This window comes from Panthera onca, chromosome E2 (genome assembly GCF_046562875.1).
Source record: "Panthera onca isolate mPanOnc1 chromosome E2, mPanOnc1 haplotype 2, whole genome shotgun sequence".
NCBI classification, from domain to species: Eukaryota; Metazoa; Chordata; class Mammalia; order Carnivora; family Felidae; genus Panthera; species Panthera onca.
In genome coordinates this window covers 1,356,504-1,373,204 of record NC_138353.1, presented here as the reverse complement: position 1 = coordinate 1,373,204, position 16,701 = coordinate 1,356,504, and the positions used below count along the sequence as shown (strand labels likewise).

General features: G+C 41.8%; 1 protein-coding gene across 1 annotated transcript; it reads right to left on the bottom strand.

Moving 5' to 3' along the window:
- Positions 1–7,504: 7,504 nt before the first annotated feature.
- On the bottom strand, positions 7,505–8,401 carry LOC132691291 (vomeronasal type-1 receptor 1-like). Its single transcript, XM_060652725.1, is given in 1 exon segment — positions 7,505–8,401. A coding segment is annotated over 1 exon segment (897 nt).
- Between the last annotated feature and the right edge of the window lie 8,300 nt (positions 8,402–16,701).

The window sequence follows — 16,701 nt, the reverse complement described above, 5'->3', positions numbered from 1 at the left end:
GTGCACAGATGCAGAAGCACCCAGGACGACGCCCACGAGGACGGCGCCTTGGGTCTCGCGTGACGTGGAATCCCCGCCCCGCGCTGCCATTGGCCCAGCGCTACCGCCTCTTGGCGCTTAGCCTGCCGGGCAATATGGTTCCCGCAGCTCCGCCTGCTGCCTCAAGGGGCGCCCTTCTGGAAATCTCAAAGGACCAGCGGAGCCTGCGTGAAGGCCTCTGGGAAATGATGTCACCAGACGCTGGGGGAGGGGCGCGGTTTCTTCCCTTCTGAACCCGCTCCCGCGCGGTTTCTGCAGCGTGGCTTCTGCGATCAGGAGAAATGCTCGCGCCCGTGGTTTCATGTGTGCCCAAAGGCTGGGCTCCTGAAGGGACACACCAGACCGTGGTATTACTCAGAAAGGGAGTCTGCCGCTCAATTAGCCTTAAGTCACGTGACCAGGGCGCTGTCTCCTTTTCCCTCGGGAAACAATGTTTTCCCTGCCGGTAAACTCACGGATTGTATCCATATCCGATCCAGCCACAGCACTGTCTCATCACTGGGGTGTTTCTTAATCCACATTCCAAGACATATCCCATTTCTTTCCTACTGTGAAACCTGAGATCTATTTGAAATGAAGAGATATTTGCCAAATTTCATTTTCTGCTGGGACGGTGACTATAGTGGTCATGGCCAGACAGTGTGTAGAGAGTGGCCATCTGGGGACACCTGGGTGGCTCGGTCAGTTGAGCTTCCGACTCCTGATTTGGGCTCAAATCATGATCTCACCGTCATCCGATCGAGCCCCACATTGGACTCCTTGCTGAGCTGGAGCCAGCTTGGGTTTCTTTCTCTCCCTCTCCTCTGCCCCCACCCGGCCACTCTTCTGCACATGCCTCTGAGCGCTCTCGCTCTCTCTCTCTCTCTCTCTCTCTCAAAAAAAAAAAAAAAAAAAAAAAAAGAAGAAGAAGAAGAAGCCATCTGAACCCCGAGATAAATGTTTGATCTCAGTCTGTTTGCTGTAATTGCAGTGATAGTATCTGCCAGGGAGATTGACATTACTTCTGAAAACTATTTGTGAAAAGTAAATTCCTCCCTGTCAGTTTTCATCTGCTAGCAAGATTATGCACTATGTTACTAATTACCTCATGCTATGCATTAACACTTGTTCAATAAAAACTCACTTTGAGAAGGCGCATTGTGGTTTCATTATATGGCATCTATATTACTGAGGAGCTGCACATGATTGTGGTTAATGTCCTCAGATCAGGATGTGGCTTCTCCTCCACCAGTCAGCTTATATGTGTCATGCTTAATCAAGGATGACTCAGGGGTTGTGTCCCAGCTGGAAGGATGGATTTGTCACTAACTAAGATGGGAAGGGGTGGTGGTAGGCAGATGAAAGAGCTTGGAAACATGAGGATCTCACTTTTGAACATATTTTGTTTTATTAGAATCTATTAAACCTCCAAGTGAGGCAGACTGTGGACATTTCAACATAGAACTCTAATTATTTTGTAAAAAAAAAAAAAAAAAAAAAAAGTCAGCATTTTTAAATTCACTGATAGACTGACTTCTAGAATGTCCATAGCTCATCACTTCTTGGCCTTTTGGCTAAGATCCAGTGTAGAATGTCCATAGCTCTACAATCCAGACTCCCCCACAGAAGAAGAAATTAATTTTCAGAAATAACACAAAGTAAAATGTGTCACACATGGATTTATGCAGTTACAGGTAATTCCAATGTTTAAGAAAAAGTAAACACAGAAGCAGTTGAAAGCTGGAGAGTATTTAAAGACTGCTTGACCTGGAGTAACAAAAGGTCTGCACCTATGTTTCAAAGTAGGACCACCTACTTTGAGTGTAACATTTACACTCCACCAGGATCAGGCTGGCAGATTTCAGATGAAGCCACATCCTTGTGTGGCTCCTTTCCTTGCCTCATTCTCTGCCCTTCCATTTTTCCTGATAGTTTCTTCTCAGTAAATCTCATATCATTGAACCCTGTGCCAGTTTCTGCTTCTACAAAACCCAACCTCAGGCAGGACGCATTTGGTCAAAACCTAAAATATTAAACATGTGAAACATATCCAGGATGTTAATGTTTCTTTTCCATAATAAGATGAGCAAAGGAGAGCAAGAAGAATTGCTTAGATGTGTCCTGAGGGTGAGAATGTGACGGTGAATCTCTTTGTGGGGTGGGGGGGAAGGGGTGTCCTTCCCTAGTCAATACCTGATGAGCATGGGACGTGGTGTTCTCTGCTGTGTGACTTTATGTCTGGGATGGATCTCAAATCCTTAGTAAAACAAACTTTTTGGTAACAGCGAAAGGATTAGGGAAGAAACAAACACCCAATGAGTTGTAAAATCTAAATAGAACATAAATTGTGAAAGTTAGTAGTATTTTCTTGAATTATACTGAAAGATGGTTTTTTTATTATGTACACATAATCAAAATGAGTCATTTTATTAAATTTATTTTAAGTTTATGTATTTATTGTGAGAAAAGAAGAGAGCAGGGGAGGGGCAGAGAGAGAGGGAGAGAGAGAATCCCAAGCAGGCTCTGCACTGCCACCACAGAGCCCGAGGTGTAGCTCAAACCCACGAACCTCGAGACCATGACCTGAGCTGAAACCAAGAGTCAGATGCTTAACTGACTGAGCCACCCAGGCGCCCCGAAAATGAGTGATTTAGAGCATATTTTATCCAATTAAAACTCCTTTGCGGGTGCCTGGGTGGCTCAGTCAGTTAAGTGTCTGAGTTCGGATCAGGTCATAAGCTCATGGTTCATGAGTTTGAGCCCCACATTGGGCTGTCTGCTATCAGTGCACGGCCCATTTTGGATCTTCTGTCTTCCTCTCTCTGCCTCTCCCCCACTTGCATGAGCCCTCTCTCTCAAAAATAAACATTAAAAAAAATCCTTTGCATCAGAGTAACAATTTATTATTTATACAAACAATAACTATTGTTTACATAAATAATATTCATTTTTATTTATTAAAAATTTACTATTTTCTTAAACCTTCAAATAATTCTATCATGTAAATCAGCTTATCTCTCAAATTATTTACAACATAGGCAGTTAATCCAAGGAGACTTCAATTCTTTTATGGTAATATTAATGCTGAAATGGCAATTATTTCACTCTTATTTTAAGTTTATTTATTTTGAGAGAGAAAGCGAGCACACAACTGGGGGAGGGGCAGAGAGAGGAGAGAGAGAGAATCCCAAGCAGGTTCCACAATGCTAGCACAGAGCCCTATGTGGGGCTCGAACCCATGAACCTCGAGACATTACCTGAGCTGAAGTTGGACATTTAACAGACTGAGCCACCTAGGTGTCCCTCACTCTTATTTTTTTTTTAATCTTTATTTATTTTTGAAAGAGAAAGAGAGAGAGACGGAGAGAACGAGTGGGGGAGGGGCAGACAGAGACAGGGGACAGAGGATCCGAAGCCAGTTCTGTGCTGACAGCAGCAGCCCAATGCAGGGCTTGAACTCAAACCGAGAGATCATGACCTGAGCCGAAGTTAGACCCTCAACCCACTAAGCCACCCAAGCTCTCCTTCACTCTTATTTTTATTTGGATTGCTTCATTTTCCCACAATAGCCAAACTGAAAACAGTTAATCCTTCCAGATTTGATGTCTGGGTGTTTTGAGTTTAACAAGTCATTAGGTCATAGTTTTCATTCCATTCAGGCAGCTGAATGGACAGATTTGTGCTGAATGGCAGCTTACATCGTCCCATTAATATGTTTCTTCTAGGCAGGGGCACCTGGGTGGCTCGGTCAGTTAAGCGTCTGACTTTGGTTCAGGTCATGATCTCATGGCTGGTGAGTTTGAGCCCCACATTGGGCTCTGTGCTGACTACTTGGAGCCTGGAACCTGCTGCAGATTCTGTGTCTCTCGCGCGCTCTCTCTCTTTGCTCCTGTCCTGCTCACGCTCTGTCTCTCTCTCTCAAAAATAAATAAACATTAAAATTTTTTTTAAATATTTTTATTCTAAGCAGGATTGCCAGATCTCAAATGGCTGTGTCCCACCCTAGATAGTTCTTTAATTTTGGCATTTCCTTCTAGGGCAGGTGTTCTCAAACTTTAGGGACACATCAGAATCACTGAAGAAGTAGGAAAGAACGCAGAAGCCCTTAGGCCATTGAGTGAAGAAAGGATCTAAGCATTTGTGTTGACAGCAAGTTGCCTAAGTCATTTTGAAATGACATGGTTTGAGTACCTCGGCTCTGTGAGGATTACAAAGTAAGAATGAGGATTAAATGAGTGAAAACACATAGAGTTTTTAAAACAGTACCTGAAGTTTCTGAAAGTCCTTATTGCTGTTAACGCAGTAATAGAATACTCTGAAGGTGGTTACAAATAGGAAAGAGCTCTATAGATTGTCAGCTTGCAGCCTGTATTTCCCAGAAGGCTTATTGCAAGTCCAAAAGAAAGCACAGGGTGGAGGATGAAACCTCTAACCCAGGTAAAGGAAGGAAGGAAGTCTTACTTCTTGAAGCAGCAAGGTACCACCCTAGACAGGTCTCCTGGAGACAGGGAGATTCTTTTATAAAGTGAAGTCACAGACAAGGATGAACTTCTATCATCAGGCCAACTTCCTCTATAGACAGTGATTCCATTTCCTGTCGGGTACTTGAGTTCCTAGCGTTAGAAACATGCTGAATGAGGGGCACCGGGGTGGCTCACACTGTTAAGTGCCTGACTTTGGTTCAGGTCATGATCTCGTGATTTGTGAGTTCCAGCCCCGCATCGGGCTCTGTGTTGTCTCTCTCTGCTTCTTCCCCACTCGCACTCTTGTCTCTGTCTCTCTCTCTAAAAAATAAACACTAAAAAAAAAAAAAAAAAAAAAAAAAAAAAGATAGAACGAAATACGCCAAATGGGAGAGAGCTGAATTTCTGAGGCTTGGAAAGGAACTTCAGGACTACAAAAGTGGTTTGCATTGCATTGCCAGGGATACATAGTTTCATTGTTGACTAGACACCCAATTACAGTCATCAATTGTGAAGTGACACCATATGAAAGAGTTCAAAACCAGCCTGACTCCTGAAGGTCAGTGGAGAGAATGTCAGATATCCTGAATATACGTCTTTCTACCTCACACGTTCTCCATCTGCCCCTTTCCTTTCTTCTTCTTTTTTAAAAAATGTTTATTTATTTATTTTTGAAAGAGAGAGAGAGAGAGCACAAGCAGGGGAGGGGCAGAGAGAGAGAAAGAGGGAAACACAGAATCCGAAGCAGCCTCCAGGCTCTGAGCTGTCAGTACAGAGTCCGATGCAGGGCTCGAACCCACAAACTGTGAGATCATGACCTGAGCTGGAGTCGGACACTTAACCGACTGAGCCACCCAGGCGCCCCCCTCCATCTGCCCCTTTCTTTTCTTAAGGACCCAGTTCTGGCGTCCAGCCTGCACAAAAGTCCCAAACCCACAAGATAATTCCCAAGCCCAGGGTGATATACTTGGCTGTTGTTGGCCAAGGATAGCCACTGATAAAAGAGAAGTCAACACTTAATCCTATGACCACCTCTGACCCCCTAAATTCCCACAATTGACTCCATTCCTTTCATGTGGTCTTTGATTTCCTTGATTCTTCCCTTGACCCTTCCCCTATTGGCTGAGCACTGACTGACCATCACAGCTTTGATGTGATGTGTGAGGAGAGGGTTGGGAAAAAGAAGAAAGACTCAGGGCCACGGTTACTTCCTCAGTGGAAGCTGCTGGAGGTGGGAGTATTTGGCCCCACCGGCAGAGAACCTATGTGATCCATGGATACTGATTAGTCAATTCCACAAGGGGAATTCAGAGAAAAATTTTGCTCAGCAGGAGGTCAAGCAGAGGGGAGTTAAGAGAGACCTTGCACAGTATTTGTAGTTACATTATAATCTTCTGGGAAGAGTCTTCATCCGTTGTAGATAGCGTTCCTTCCCTGGATTCAGGGGAGGGGGCGGGGGAAGCAGAGTAGTGTATCAGTATGAATATTCACTTTCACTGTGTATATATATGAGTCAATTCAAAATAGTCATAGAAATATCATTTTAATTTATCACTTACAAAATTAAATTTATGAAATCACTAGTATAATAAAAATAGATGATAGAACTAGAACAAAAAAGCAACACACTAAGAGAAAGGAGAAAGGGAAGAACTGGGAATCACAGGGAAAATAAAACGATTTTGTTTGTTTACTTATTTATTTATTTATTTATTTATTTATTTATTTATTTATTTATAAAGGTTCATTTGAGAGGGAGAGAGAGAGAGTGGAAGGGACAGAGAGAAAGGGGAACAGAGAGAATCCCAAGCAGGCTCCGTTCCATCAGCATAGAGCCCGATGCAGGGCTCGAACCCATGAGAACTGCGAGATCATGACCTTAGGCAAAGTTAGACACTTAACCCACCAAGCCATCCAGACGCCACCATAAAATGATTTTAAGTAAGAGACAGTAAGTGTATCAATAGATATACGGCAGATTTCTTCCACCAATTTCTTTTCATCGTCGTCTTATAGATTTCAGTGCACAGGTCTTTCACCTCCTTGGTTAAATTTACTCTTACGTATTTTATTCTTTTTGATGCAATTTAAACTGTAATACTATTTAAAGAACTATTAAATTTAAAATTAAATAATGTATTAATAATGTCAAATAAGGAGAACTGATATTTTTACCCAAGTTTGAACACCTTAACTGACCTGTCATTTTTTAAAAAACAAATGTTCGGCTGTCTTGGCCTGTCCTACATGCTTACTCTGAACCCTCCGTCACCATCCTTTCTTATTTCATAGTCTGCTTCTCTCCTCACCACTTGACAATCTAAACACACAGGATTTCTCCCAGTCCTTTGAGGCTCCACGGGATCTTTTCAGGCAATTTTCTTTCTGTAAGAAAGAACTGGACTGGACCCAATTATGTTTCCAAAATATGTTTAAAGAATACTTTAAAGAATGTTTAAATACTTCCATGTATTTTCATAAGACCGAAGGTGAGAGATTTCCCCAAATTCCTTAAACTTAGAAATGTCCTTCATTTACACTATTTCAAAATTCTCTGCACTTCTCTGAAGATCCTAAAACAGAGAGAGTAATATTTGTATACTTAAGTATGTGATGTTCATTTTTACCTCTATTATAAGACCATGGCCTATTACTGGCCTTGTTTGCCATGACATTGTCTATCACACAATAGTTAATAAAATGCTAACAAATGTTTATATATTTTTGAATGTTTTTTTTTTTTTTTTTTTTTTTTTGAGAGAGAGTGAGAGACAGAGCTCAAGCAGGGGAGGGGCAGAGAGAGAAGGAGACACAGAATCTGAGAAGCAGGCTCCAGGCTCAGAGCGTCAGCACAGAGCCCAATGCGGGGCTCGAACTCACGGACCGTGAGATCATGACTTGAGCCAAAGTTGTACGTTTAACCGACTGAGCCACCCAGGCACCCCAAGGTTAACAAATGTGCAAATAAATGATTAAATCCCATTAGAAATCTCATAGCATTGAAGCCAGATTGGGACAACAATTCACCTTGCCCTATAGACAAAGCAGAATTGAGAGACTCGAGTGTCACTGACCATGAGCACAAAGGGGCTGAACGCTGGAAAACACGAGGAGACAAACCCAGTGCTGTTCACCATCCACTGGCCTGGATTTGCAACCAGAGTCATCCAAACAGTTAAAATAGCATAGATCGAATAAAAGGTAACCAAGAAACTCACCAGGACCAAGATGGTGTGTGTGGCTCTGGCCTCGTGGGAAGATCTGGGGGAAAGGCTGTTGCTGTGAATGTGTTGGACTTGCTGCTTGTGCTTGAGCAGGACAAAGACCATGGAGCCACTGACCCAGACCATGAAGCTCAAACCCATATAAAAATATATGACTGCAAATAATACGTTAAATCTCCCTACCTCATTCCAGGAACTTTATCCATTTCTTGTCACACTAAGGTTTTTGTTATTGGATGGACCGTTTACTATTAGAGGAATAAATGAATTTATCCAGAGATGTAGGGTCCAGCAGAGGAAACAGCAGAAGCCAAGGAACTTTGGGGATCTAATCTTGAGCTCCACCCACCTACACATACTAGGGTTCAGCTTAATAGCCTGGAAGTCATTGAGGAGACATACAGTGCTGGAGGAAACCCCTGTGCTCACTCTGTGATAATAAAAGACAAGTTTATATGCAGCAGCATCCAGGAAATTTTGGGATCCAAAAGCCACCATTGTTTGAGGGATCCCTTTGGAGAAAAGGATGATGGAGTTGGCTAGGACCAGTTGGTTGAAAATCAGGTCTGTGGGTCTCAATTTGTGTCCAGCGAGCAAAGAGAAGGTATAAAGACCAAGGAGGGATGAATTTCCTAGGATCCCATCTGCAGTCTGAGTGAGGAAGATAATCCCCAGTTCCAATGTGCCAACACCCATTGCATCAATATCTAGGGACGGATCTTAATTGAAGTCAGAAGAATGAGAGCAAAAACAGTAGCAATAAATGCCTTGCCAACACTATGCAGAGTACTTTTCATCACTTATCCTAAAACTTATTTCTCACTTTAAGTGGGTATTAACATTTTATGCTTCGTGTGTATGTGTGTGTGCGCGCAGCAGCATGCAATTAACTGATGAACTAGATTAGAAATAGCCTCTTGTAATCATCAAACTTGCTAAGAGATTCTAACTTAATTATTCTAATGACTAAAATGAGAGAATAACGGTGCAACACGACAGAGGTGCCCATTACCACTACAGTGGCAATCATATTACAATATACAAATGTATCAAATTAACATGTTGCACACATTAACTTGCACAATGTCATATGTCAGACACATTTCAATGAAAAAATAAAATCCATTAAAATAGAAAGAGAAAGAAAACTCTGCCGAGTGAGCACAAATGAACAAATAAATGAAAGAAATAGCCTCAGCGTCCCTCTATAAGTTTCTGGGTTCATGAATGAGGGCAAGGACACTCAGTTCTCAACAGCTATGGGGGTGAGGCCAGGAGATCTTTGCATTGTAAGCCAGTCGGCATTGTTTCAATCTTTATTCCAACATGATGGAGAAATTGGGAAATTTTTGAGCATAAAGAAATTTTATGTCTGTTTACAGGTGTTTTTCACCTGCAAGAAAGACAGGATGAATGCAGAAAACTGCCCTCTGTTGAAGCAAGCCACGTGGGAATGCAGAAATGGACACCAAGACACAATGCAAACGTCTAGCAGGCACCTCAGTTCACTGTGGAGTAGAGCCTCGTACATCCACGTCCAGTGCTCCAACTTTCTGCCTGATTTTATTTACGTGGTTTTTAAAATGAGGTGTAATTGTTACCCAACATCATATTGCTTTTGGGTGTACAGTAAAATGATTTTATATTTGTATGTATTGCAAAATAATCACAATGAGTGTAGCTACCATCCCTCACCATACATAGTTATGAATTATTTTTCTGTGATGAGAACTCATGAGATCTGCTTTCTTAGCAACTTCCAAATGTACAATATAATATCATTAACTGTAGTCACCATGCTGTACATTAGTTCCCCATGACTTATTTTGTAACTGGAAGTTTGTTCCTTTGATTTCTCTTCACCCATTTTATTTTTATTTTTTTGTTAATTTTTTAAAAATATTTATTTTTGAGAGAGAGAGAGAAAGAGAGAGAGAGGGAGAGTGCAAGCAGGAGAGGGGCAGAGAGAGAGGGAAACAGATGACCAAGCAGGCTCCAGGCTCTAAGATATCAACATGGAGCCCGACTCAGGGCTCAAACCCACAAACCGTGAGATCATGACCTGAGCAGAAGTTTGAAGCTCAACCGACTGAGCCAACCAGGCACTCCACCCATCTTTTTTTTTTTAACTTTATTTTTGAGAGAGAGAGAGCAGGGGAGGGGCATAGAGAGAGGTGAGGAGAGAGAGAATCCAAGAAGGCTCAGCACTGACAGTGCAGAGCCAGATATGGGGCTTGAACTCACGAACCGTGAGATCATGACCCGAGTGGAAGTCAGGCACGTAACCTCCTGAGCCACTAAGGTGCCTTCACCCATTTTGCCCATCCCACACCCACCACTTCACAATAACTCAAAAGCCGTAATCCTTGTGACCTGACTTCCACATGCAAACTTCAGCTTTTTAAAGTACAGTGTGGTATTTATTACAGTATTTGTGGTATTTCTTAAATATTTAAAATGTGTACAAGTGTTGCTATATTTACTAGGCTTCTATGTTCTTTTTTACACCGATGACATTTTTGAATGTCCCAATAAGCTCTCTGATTTTATTTTAGATTCTGTATATCTTAGTGGTTTTTAGGAATATATGCATGCATCAAAGCAGAACTGAGGGGCACCTGGGTGGCTCAGCCTTTTGAGCAACTTCCGCTGAGGTCATGCTCTCACTGTGAGTTCGAGCGCCCCCCCCCCCCCCCCCCCCCCCCCCCCCCCCCCGCGTTGGGCTCTGTGCTGACAGCTCAGAGCCTGGAGCCTACTTAGGAGTCTGTGTCTCTCTCTCTCTCTGCCCCATCCCCCACTCTCTCTCTGTCTCTGTCTCTCTAGCTCTCTCTCTCTCCCTCAAAAACAAATAATAAAAACCCTTAATTTTTTTTTAATGTTTATTTATTTTTTAAGAGAAAGAGAGCGCGGGAGCAGGGGACGGGCAGAGAGAGAGAGAGGAAGACACAGACTCTGAAGTAGGCTCCAGGCTCTGAACCGTCAACACAGAGCCGGACATGGGGCTTGAACTCACAAACTGTGAGATCATGACCCGAGCCAAAGTCAGACGCCTAACCGACTGAGCCACCCAGGGACCCCAGTAATAAAAACACTTTTAAAAATTAAAAAAAATAAAATAAAAAGCAGAACTGATTCTATGGAGTTTTCTCCAGGATATATTCTTAAGGGAAAAAGGCATAGTTCAGAACAGTGTGCAAAGTATGCTATATTTTTTCAACCAAGTAGAAAATTTTAAATGAAGAATGTAAAGAGGGTGGAGAAGCAGAAAAGAAAGCTTATGAAAGTGTCCTGCATTTTATCTTACACTTCATGTACAAATTTAAATATTTTTACATTGTTTTTATTCAATGTCAAATCAAAATGATTATCTAAAAATCCATAAAATGAGGGGCACCTGGGTGGCTCAGGTGGTTGGGCCTCCAATTTCAGCTCAGGTCACAATATCATGGCTCATGAGGTCGAGCCCCTTGGCAGGCTCTCTGTTAACAGCTCAGAGCCTGGAGCCTGCTTCGGATTCTGTGTCTCCCTCTCTCTCTGCCCCTCCCCCACTCACGCTCTCTCTCAAAAATAAATAAACATTAATATAATTAATGTTATTATTAATATTACTAATAATATTACATAATTATTACATAATAATATTAATAAAATAATAAAAATCCATAAAATGAGAGGCAAAATGAAAGAAAAAGTGAGCTTTATTGTGTGTTGGACTTGTGGCCGAACCAGACAAAGAAAAAGCTTTCAAATGGCTTTAAATCCCAGAGACACACACACATACACACACATGCATGCACACACAAATCACCTGCGTAAAAGCAGTGAAATCTGAATAAGATCAGAGCATACTATCATTGTTATGCAAAATGCTACCATTGGAGGAAACAGTAAAGTGTACCTGATCTCTCTGTATTATTTCTTACAACTGTACGTGTATGACAAGTTATTTCTATAAAAATTTCAACTGATAAAATCCCTGAGGGATACACACAATGCAAAAATACCTGCAAAATTATCTTAAAGCCCTGTCCACGATCATTTGTTGGCAAAATCCATTGGTATTGATAGGTTACAAAAAATCTACATATTAAAATTTGGCAAAATTACATCAATATTATGTAACTAAAAACATAGAAGCAAAATTTAAAACTCTATTAAAATATGAAGAAATAAGTAATATCAGAGAGAAGTGGTAGCCCAAGATAATATTCATAAAGATACTTTGCAATGTTATACTATGGTTCCAATCTTATTGGGGAATATTTCTAACATTTCTCAAGTTGTTATCCAATATAAAAATAAATAAAAATGAGAGGAGAATGAAGGTGGTGGATACCTACAAATGCTTTATGCCAAAAAGCAAAAGTCGAAACATGGCACAAAACAGGAGGCATAATAAATAAATACATAAATATGGATATACATGTATTTTTCCTGATAAATATAATCCATTTCTGGGGAAATTATATATTTATTACATGATATTAACATCTGGATATAGAAATAGAGGTTTTTAAAAAAAAATTTTTTTAACGTTTTATTTATTTTTGAGACAGAGAGAGAGAGAGAGACAGAACATGAACGGGGGAGGGGCAGAGAGAGAGGGAGACACAGAATTCGAAGCAGGCTCCAGGCTCTGAGCCATCAGCCCAGAGCCGGACGCGGGGCTCGAACTCACGGACCGCGAGACGTGACCTGAGCTGAAGTCGGACGCCTAACCGACTGAGCCACCCAGGCGCCCCGAAATAGAGGTATTTTGACCTCACGATTAGAACTAAATATTTAATTTGTAAAGAATGTATTTAATTCTTTTATATATTTAAGATGTAAAGAATGATGGGGCGCCTGGGTGGCGCAGTCGGTTAAGCGTCCGACTTCAGCCAGGTCACGATCTCGCGGTCTGTGAGTTCGAGCCCCGCGTCGGGCTCTGGGCTGATGGCTCGGAGCCTGGAGCCTGTTTCCGATTCTGTGTCTCCCTCTCTCTCTGCCCCTCCCCCGTTCATGCTCTGTCTCTCTCTGTCCCAAAAATAAAAAAAAAAAAAAAAAAAAAAAAAAAAGAATGACAGGGGCGCCTGGGTGGCTCAGTTGTTTAAGCATTCAACTTCGGCTCAGGTCATGATCTCGCCATATAGGAGTTCGAGCCCCATATCCGGCTCTGTTCCGACAGCTCAGAGCCTGGATCCTGCTTCAAGTTCTATGTCTCCCTCCCTCTTTGCCCCTCCCCTGCTCACGCTCTGTCTCTCTCTCTCTCTCTCAAAAATGAAATAAACATTAAAAAAATTTTTTTTAATGTAAAGAATGGCAAATCCTTTAGGTAAAAATACTGGAATGTATTTTTATAATACAGGTTGGGAAATCATCACAATACATAGTCCAAGCAGACGGCATTTTAATTTCATAATAATAATATAAAATATTATTAGATATTAAGCAAATTAAATTAAGCACAGGAATATTTAATTAGTTAAAGCATGTAAGAGGAAATATCAACCATAAGTCAGTAACAAACTAGTTAGACTACTAAGACCAAAAGCAATTGATTGCAATGTATATAAACAGGCAGTCCTCGACAGATGCATTCAGACACAAAATACGTTCGTCTCATACATGATGATAAGAATGCTAATGAAACTGAAAAGGGCGATCTATTATTTTCAGCTCTAATATATATCAATTTGTCAAAATCATTTTTCTCTGATCCAAAATTTTACTTTTCGTTCCTATCACAACCCATAATTAATTAAATATGATCTAAGAATTGGAGTTCATTAAGGTGCTGGAAAATCAGAAGGCATTTAAAAACTTTTCGTACTTTCTTTCACCTTATCCAGTTTGACTCATACCTTTTACCTCAAAAGCAGTCTTTTTTTTTTTTTTTTTTTTTTTAAGAATCTAAAAAGTTATTTTTCCCAGAGCAATTTCTTTTGGATCAAGGGAATTAAGGTCTAATTTGTTTTGATAATCTTATTTCAGTTGCCTTCCCCATAATAAATACATTATGTAATTAAAGTCATTAGCGTTTGGGGGAAGGAAACTGAATGAACAAATGTAGCAACCGATTGGGGACTTCTGATCTAGCGATCATGCGTGTCCCACTGATGTCCCAATGAAGGAAGGAATTGGCACAAGGCCAGTCAGGGGGTCATCCTCAGAGACGTCAGTGATTATGTCCATACAAATGAGGATCTGGAAGGAGTTTCACGAACCGGTAGTAATGTTCTTTCTAAGTGTTGAGGAGTATGGGAGGGAGGAGGGAGCTGGTGTATCAAAGTGAATATTTAATTTTATACACATATGGATTTGTTCAAAATATTCATATGAAAACTATAGTTGCATGACACCATTTAAGGTTGAAATGGAAAACACAGGAAATCACTAGTGTAGTGAACATAGTTTCATATAAGGGCAAGTGCAGGGATAAAGGAGAGAAACAGGACTCATGTTCAAAAAGAATCACAAAATGAAGTGAAATAGTAAAAACATGTGTCAATTAAATGTACTGTGGGCGTTTCAAATGTGTGCACAAAACAGAGAACCTGACAATTATGACATTGCTGAGTTATAATAGATCCCTCCGGCCCCTGAAGACCCTCAGGGATTTGAAAGCAATAAAGACTCCTTATTTCCCCCAATCATAGGGATTCTGTGGACACTCCAATCATAGGGAGGGTCTAAATTAAGGTCTCCTGCTCCTCTAATGGAGTATCTGGTCAGAATTTTTTTTTTTTTTTTTTTTTTTGCTTGAAAAAGAAGTATCTTTAAAAAATTTTTTTTTAACATTTATTTATTTTTGAGAGAGACAGAGACAGAGTGTGAGCGGGGGAGGGGCAGAGAGAGAGGGAGACACAGAACCTGAAACAGGCTCCAGGCTCTGAGCTGTCAGCACAGAACTCAATGTGGGGCTCGAACCCACGAACCGCGAGATCATGACCCGAGCTGAAGTCGGACGCCCAACCGACAGAGCCACCCAGGTGCCCCAAAAAATAAGTATCTTTTAAATGGGACATATATATGGGTGCAACCATACTATAGCTAAGAGATTTTACGGGGGCGGGGGGCCGGGGGAGGGCAGAGAGAGATACAGAAATGGGTCAATCCACAAGGGTAGCCCTTGGGGGGTGTGTGTGTGTAAAGAGTGTCAGATTAGCATGACAAAAGGACGATTAAGGTGCTTGAAAAATCTGTTTAAATGGCAGGATAACATTTACATTTTGAGATTTAAACTCCTAATTATTCTTTTTTCACATCCCCACAATCTTTCTGCCCTAGCCATCTTTACACAGTATTTGCACCTTCTGCACAGATTTCCCTGCCTAAAAGAGAGATATGGTTCACAATCTTCCACTGATGATACAAATTTAGAGACGCCATCGAACACTCCATTTAGCACACCACGCCCCTGCTCAAACAAACCGCACAACCACACGCACATGCACACACTAGCGGCAGATATCACACAAGACACGAGGTATCCACTCAGAGTGGGAGCCTGTCTTCTTTACTTTGTTACTCACAGTTCTGTGTCTTAAAACCTTTAGAGGGGGGCGCCTGGGTGGCTCGATCAACCGGTTAAGCGTCTGACTTCGGCTCAGGTCACGATCTTGCGGTCCGTGGGTTCGAGCCCCGGGTCGGGCTCTGGGCTGACGGCTCAGAGCCTGGAGCCTGCTTCCGATTCTGTGTCTCCCTCTCTCTCTGCCCCTCCCCCGTTCATGCTCTGTCTCTCTGTCTCAAAAATAAATAAACGTAAAAAAAAAAATTAAAAACAAACAAACAAAAACAAACCTTTAGAGGGAATGCTGTTCTGGTCACTGGGTTTAGTGAGAAGCAAGTGAGAAAAGTTTCAAAACAATATAACCAGGGAGAGAGGGGAGATGGCAGGTGGCCCTGAGGCAGTTTGACAAGACTGGTGATGTGCCTCTGGTTTCCTCAGCAAATGTCTTTCCTGTTGGTCTGTGTTTGGTCTTATGTACCCTATCTACTGTCTGTCTGTCTATCTATCTATCTATCTATCTATCTATCTATCATAGATCATCTTTTTGTCTATCATATTTCTATCGTTTTTATAAATGTTTAATTATTTACTTTTGAGAGAGAGAGAGAGAGCACAAGTAGGGGAGGGAGTAGAGAGAGAGAGGGAGACACGGAATCTGAAGCAGGCTCTAGGCTCTGAACTGTCAGCACAGAGCCGGACCTGGGGCTCAAACCCATGAGCTGCAAGACCGTGACCTCAGCCTAAGTCAGATGCTTAACCCACAGAACCACCCAGGCACCCCTCCTATTTCTATCATTTATCTATGTGTCTGTATAGCTATCATCTACCTAAGACTCCCCCCCCCCCCCCCCACTTCCCAACTCAGCCAAATTTTTGAAGAATGATCCTGGATTTCCTAAGATAAATATTTTCTAAGAATCTGATACCTACCTGAAAAGAAGAGCTATTTACCCGATTTAGGTTTGCTCCCGGGACAAGGACGGCCGCGGCACCGTATGTGAAGTATCTTAACAGGACATATATGCCAGAGATAAAGGCTTGGTCTATGACCTCATGCGCTTGCTGGGAAGTGATAATCATTTCACCTGTAAGTGCAGTGACAGTTTCTGCTGGGGAGCAGAGACTAACTCTAATTAATCCCCAAATAACTCAAAAATATTTGGGATTGTGGAGATGACTGAAAGCTATTAAAAGTGCTTAATAGGATATCCATCAAATCCCATTTTGTAGGTGGGGCGAACCTACTTCTGAAGTAATCAAATCCTAACGGAATGTGGAAAGAGTAGCATTTTATCTAATCAGTGAGAAAAAGAGGTTGACCAAATGTCTGTCTGGGATCCATAGCCAGTTTTCAGGCTTTGTTTCCAGAAGATAATTCCTCCCCATTCCTGGGAGCACTGAGGGCAGTGGAATTGAAAGAAAAAACAGTGCGAGGGGCGCCTGGGTGGCTCAGTCGGTTAAGCGTCCGACTTCGGCTCGGGTCATGATCTTGCGGTCCGTGAGT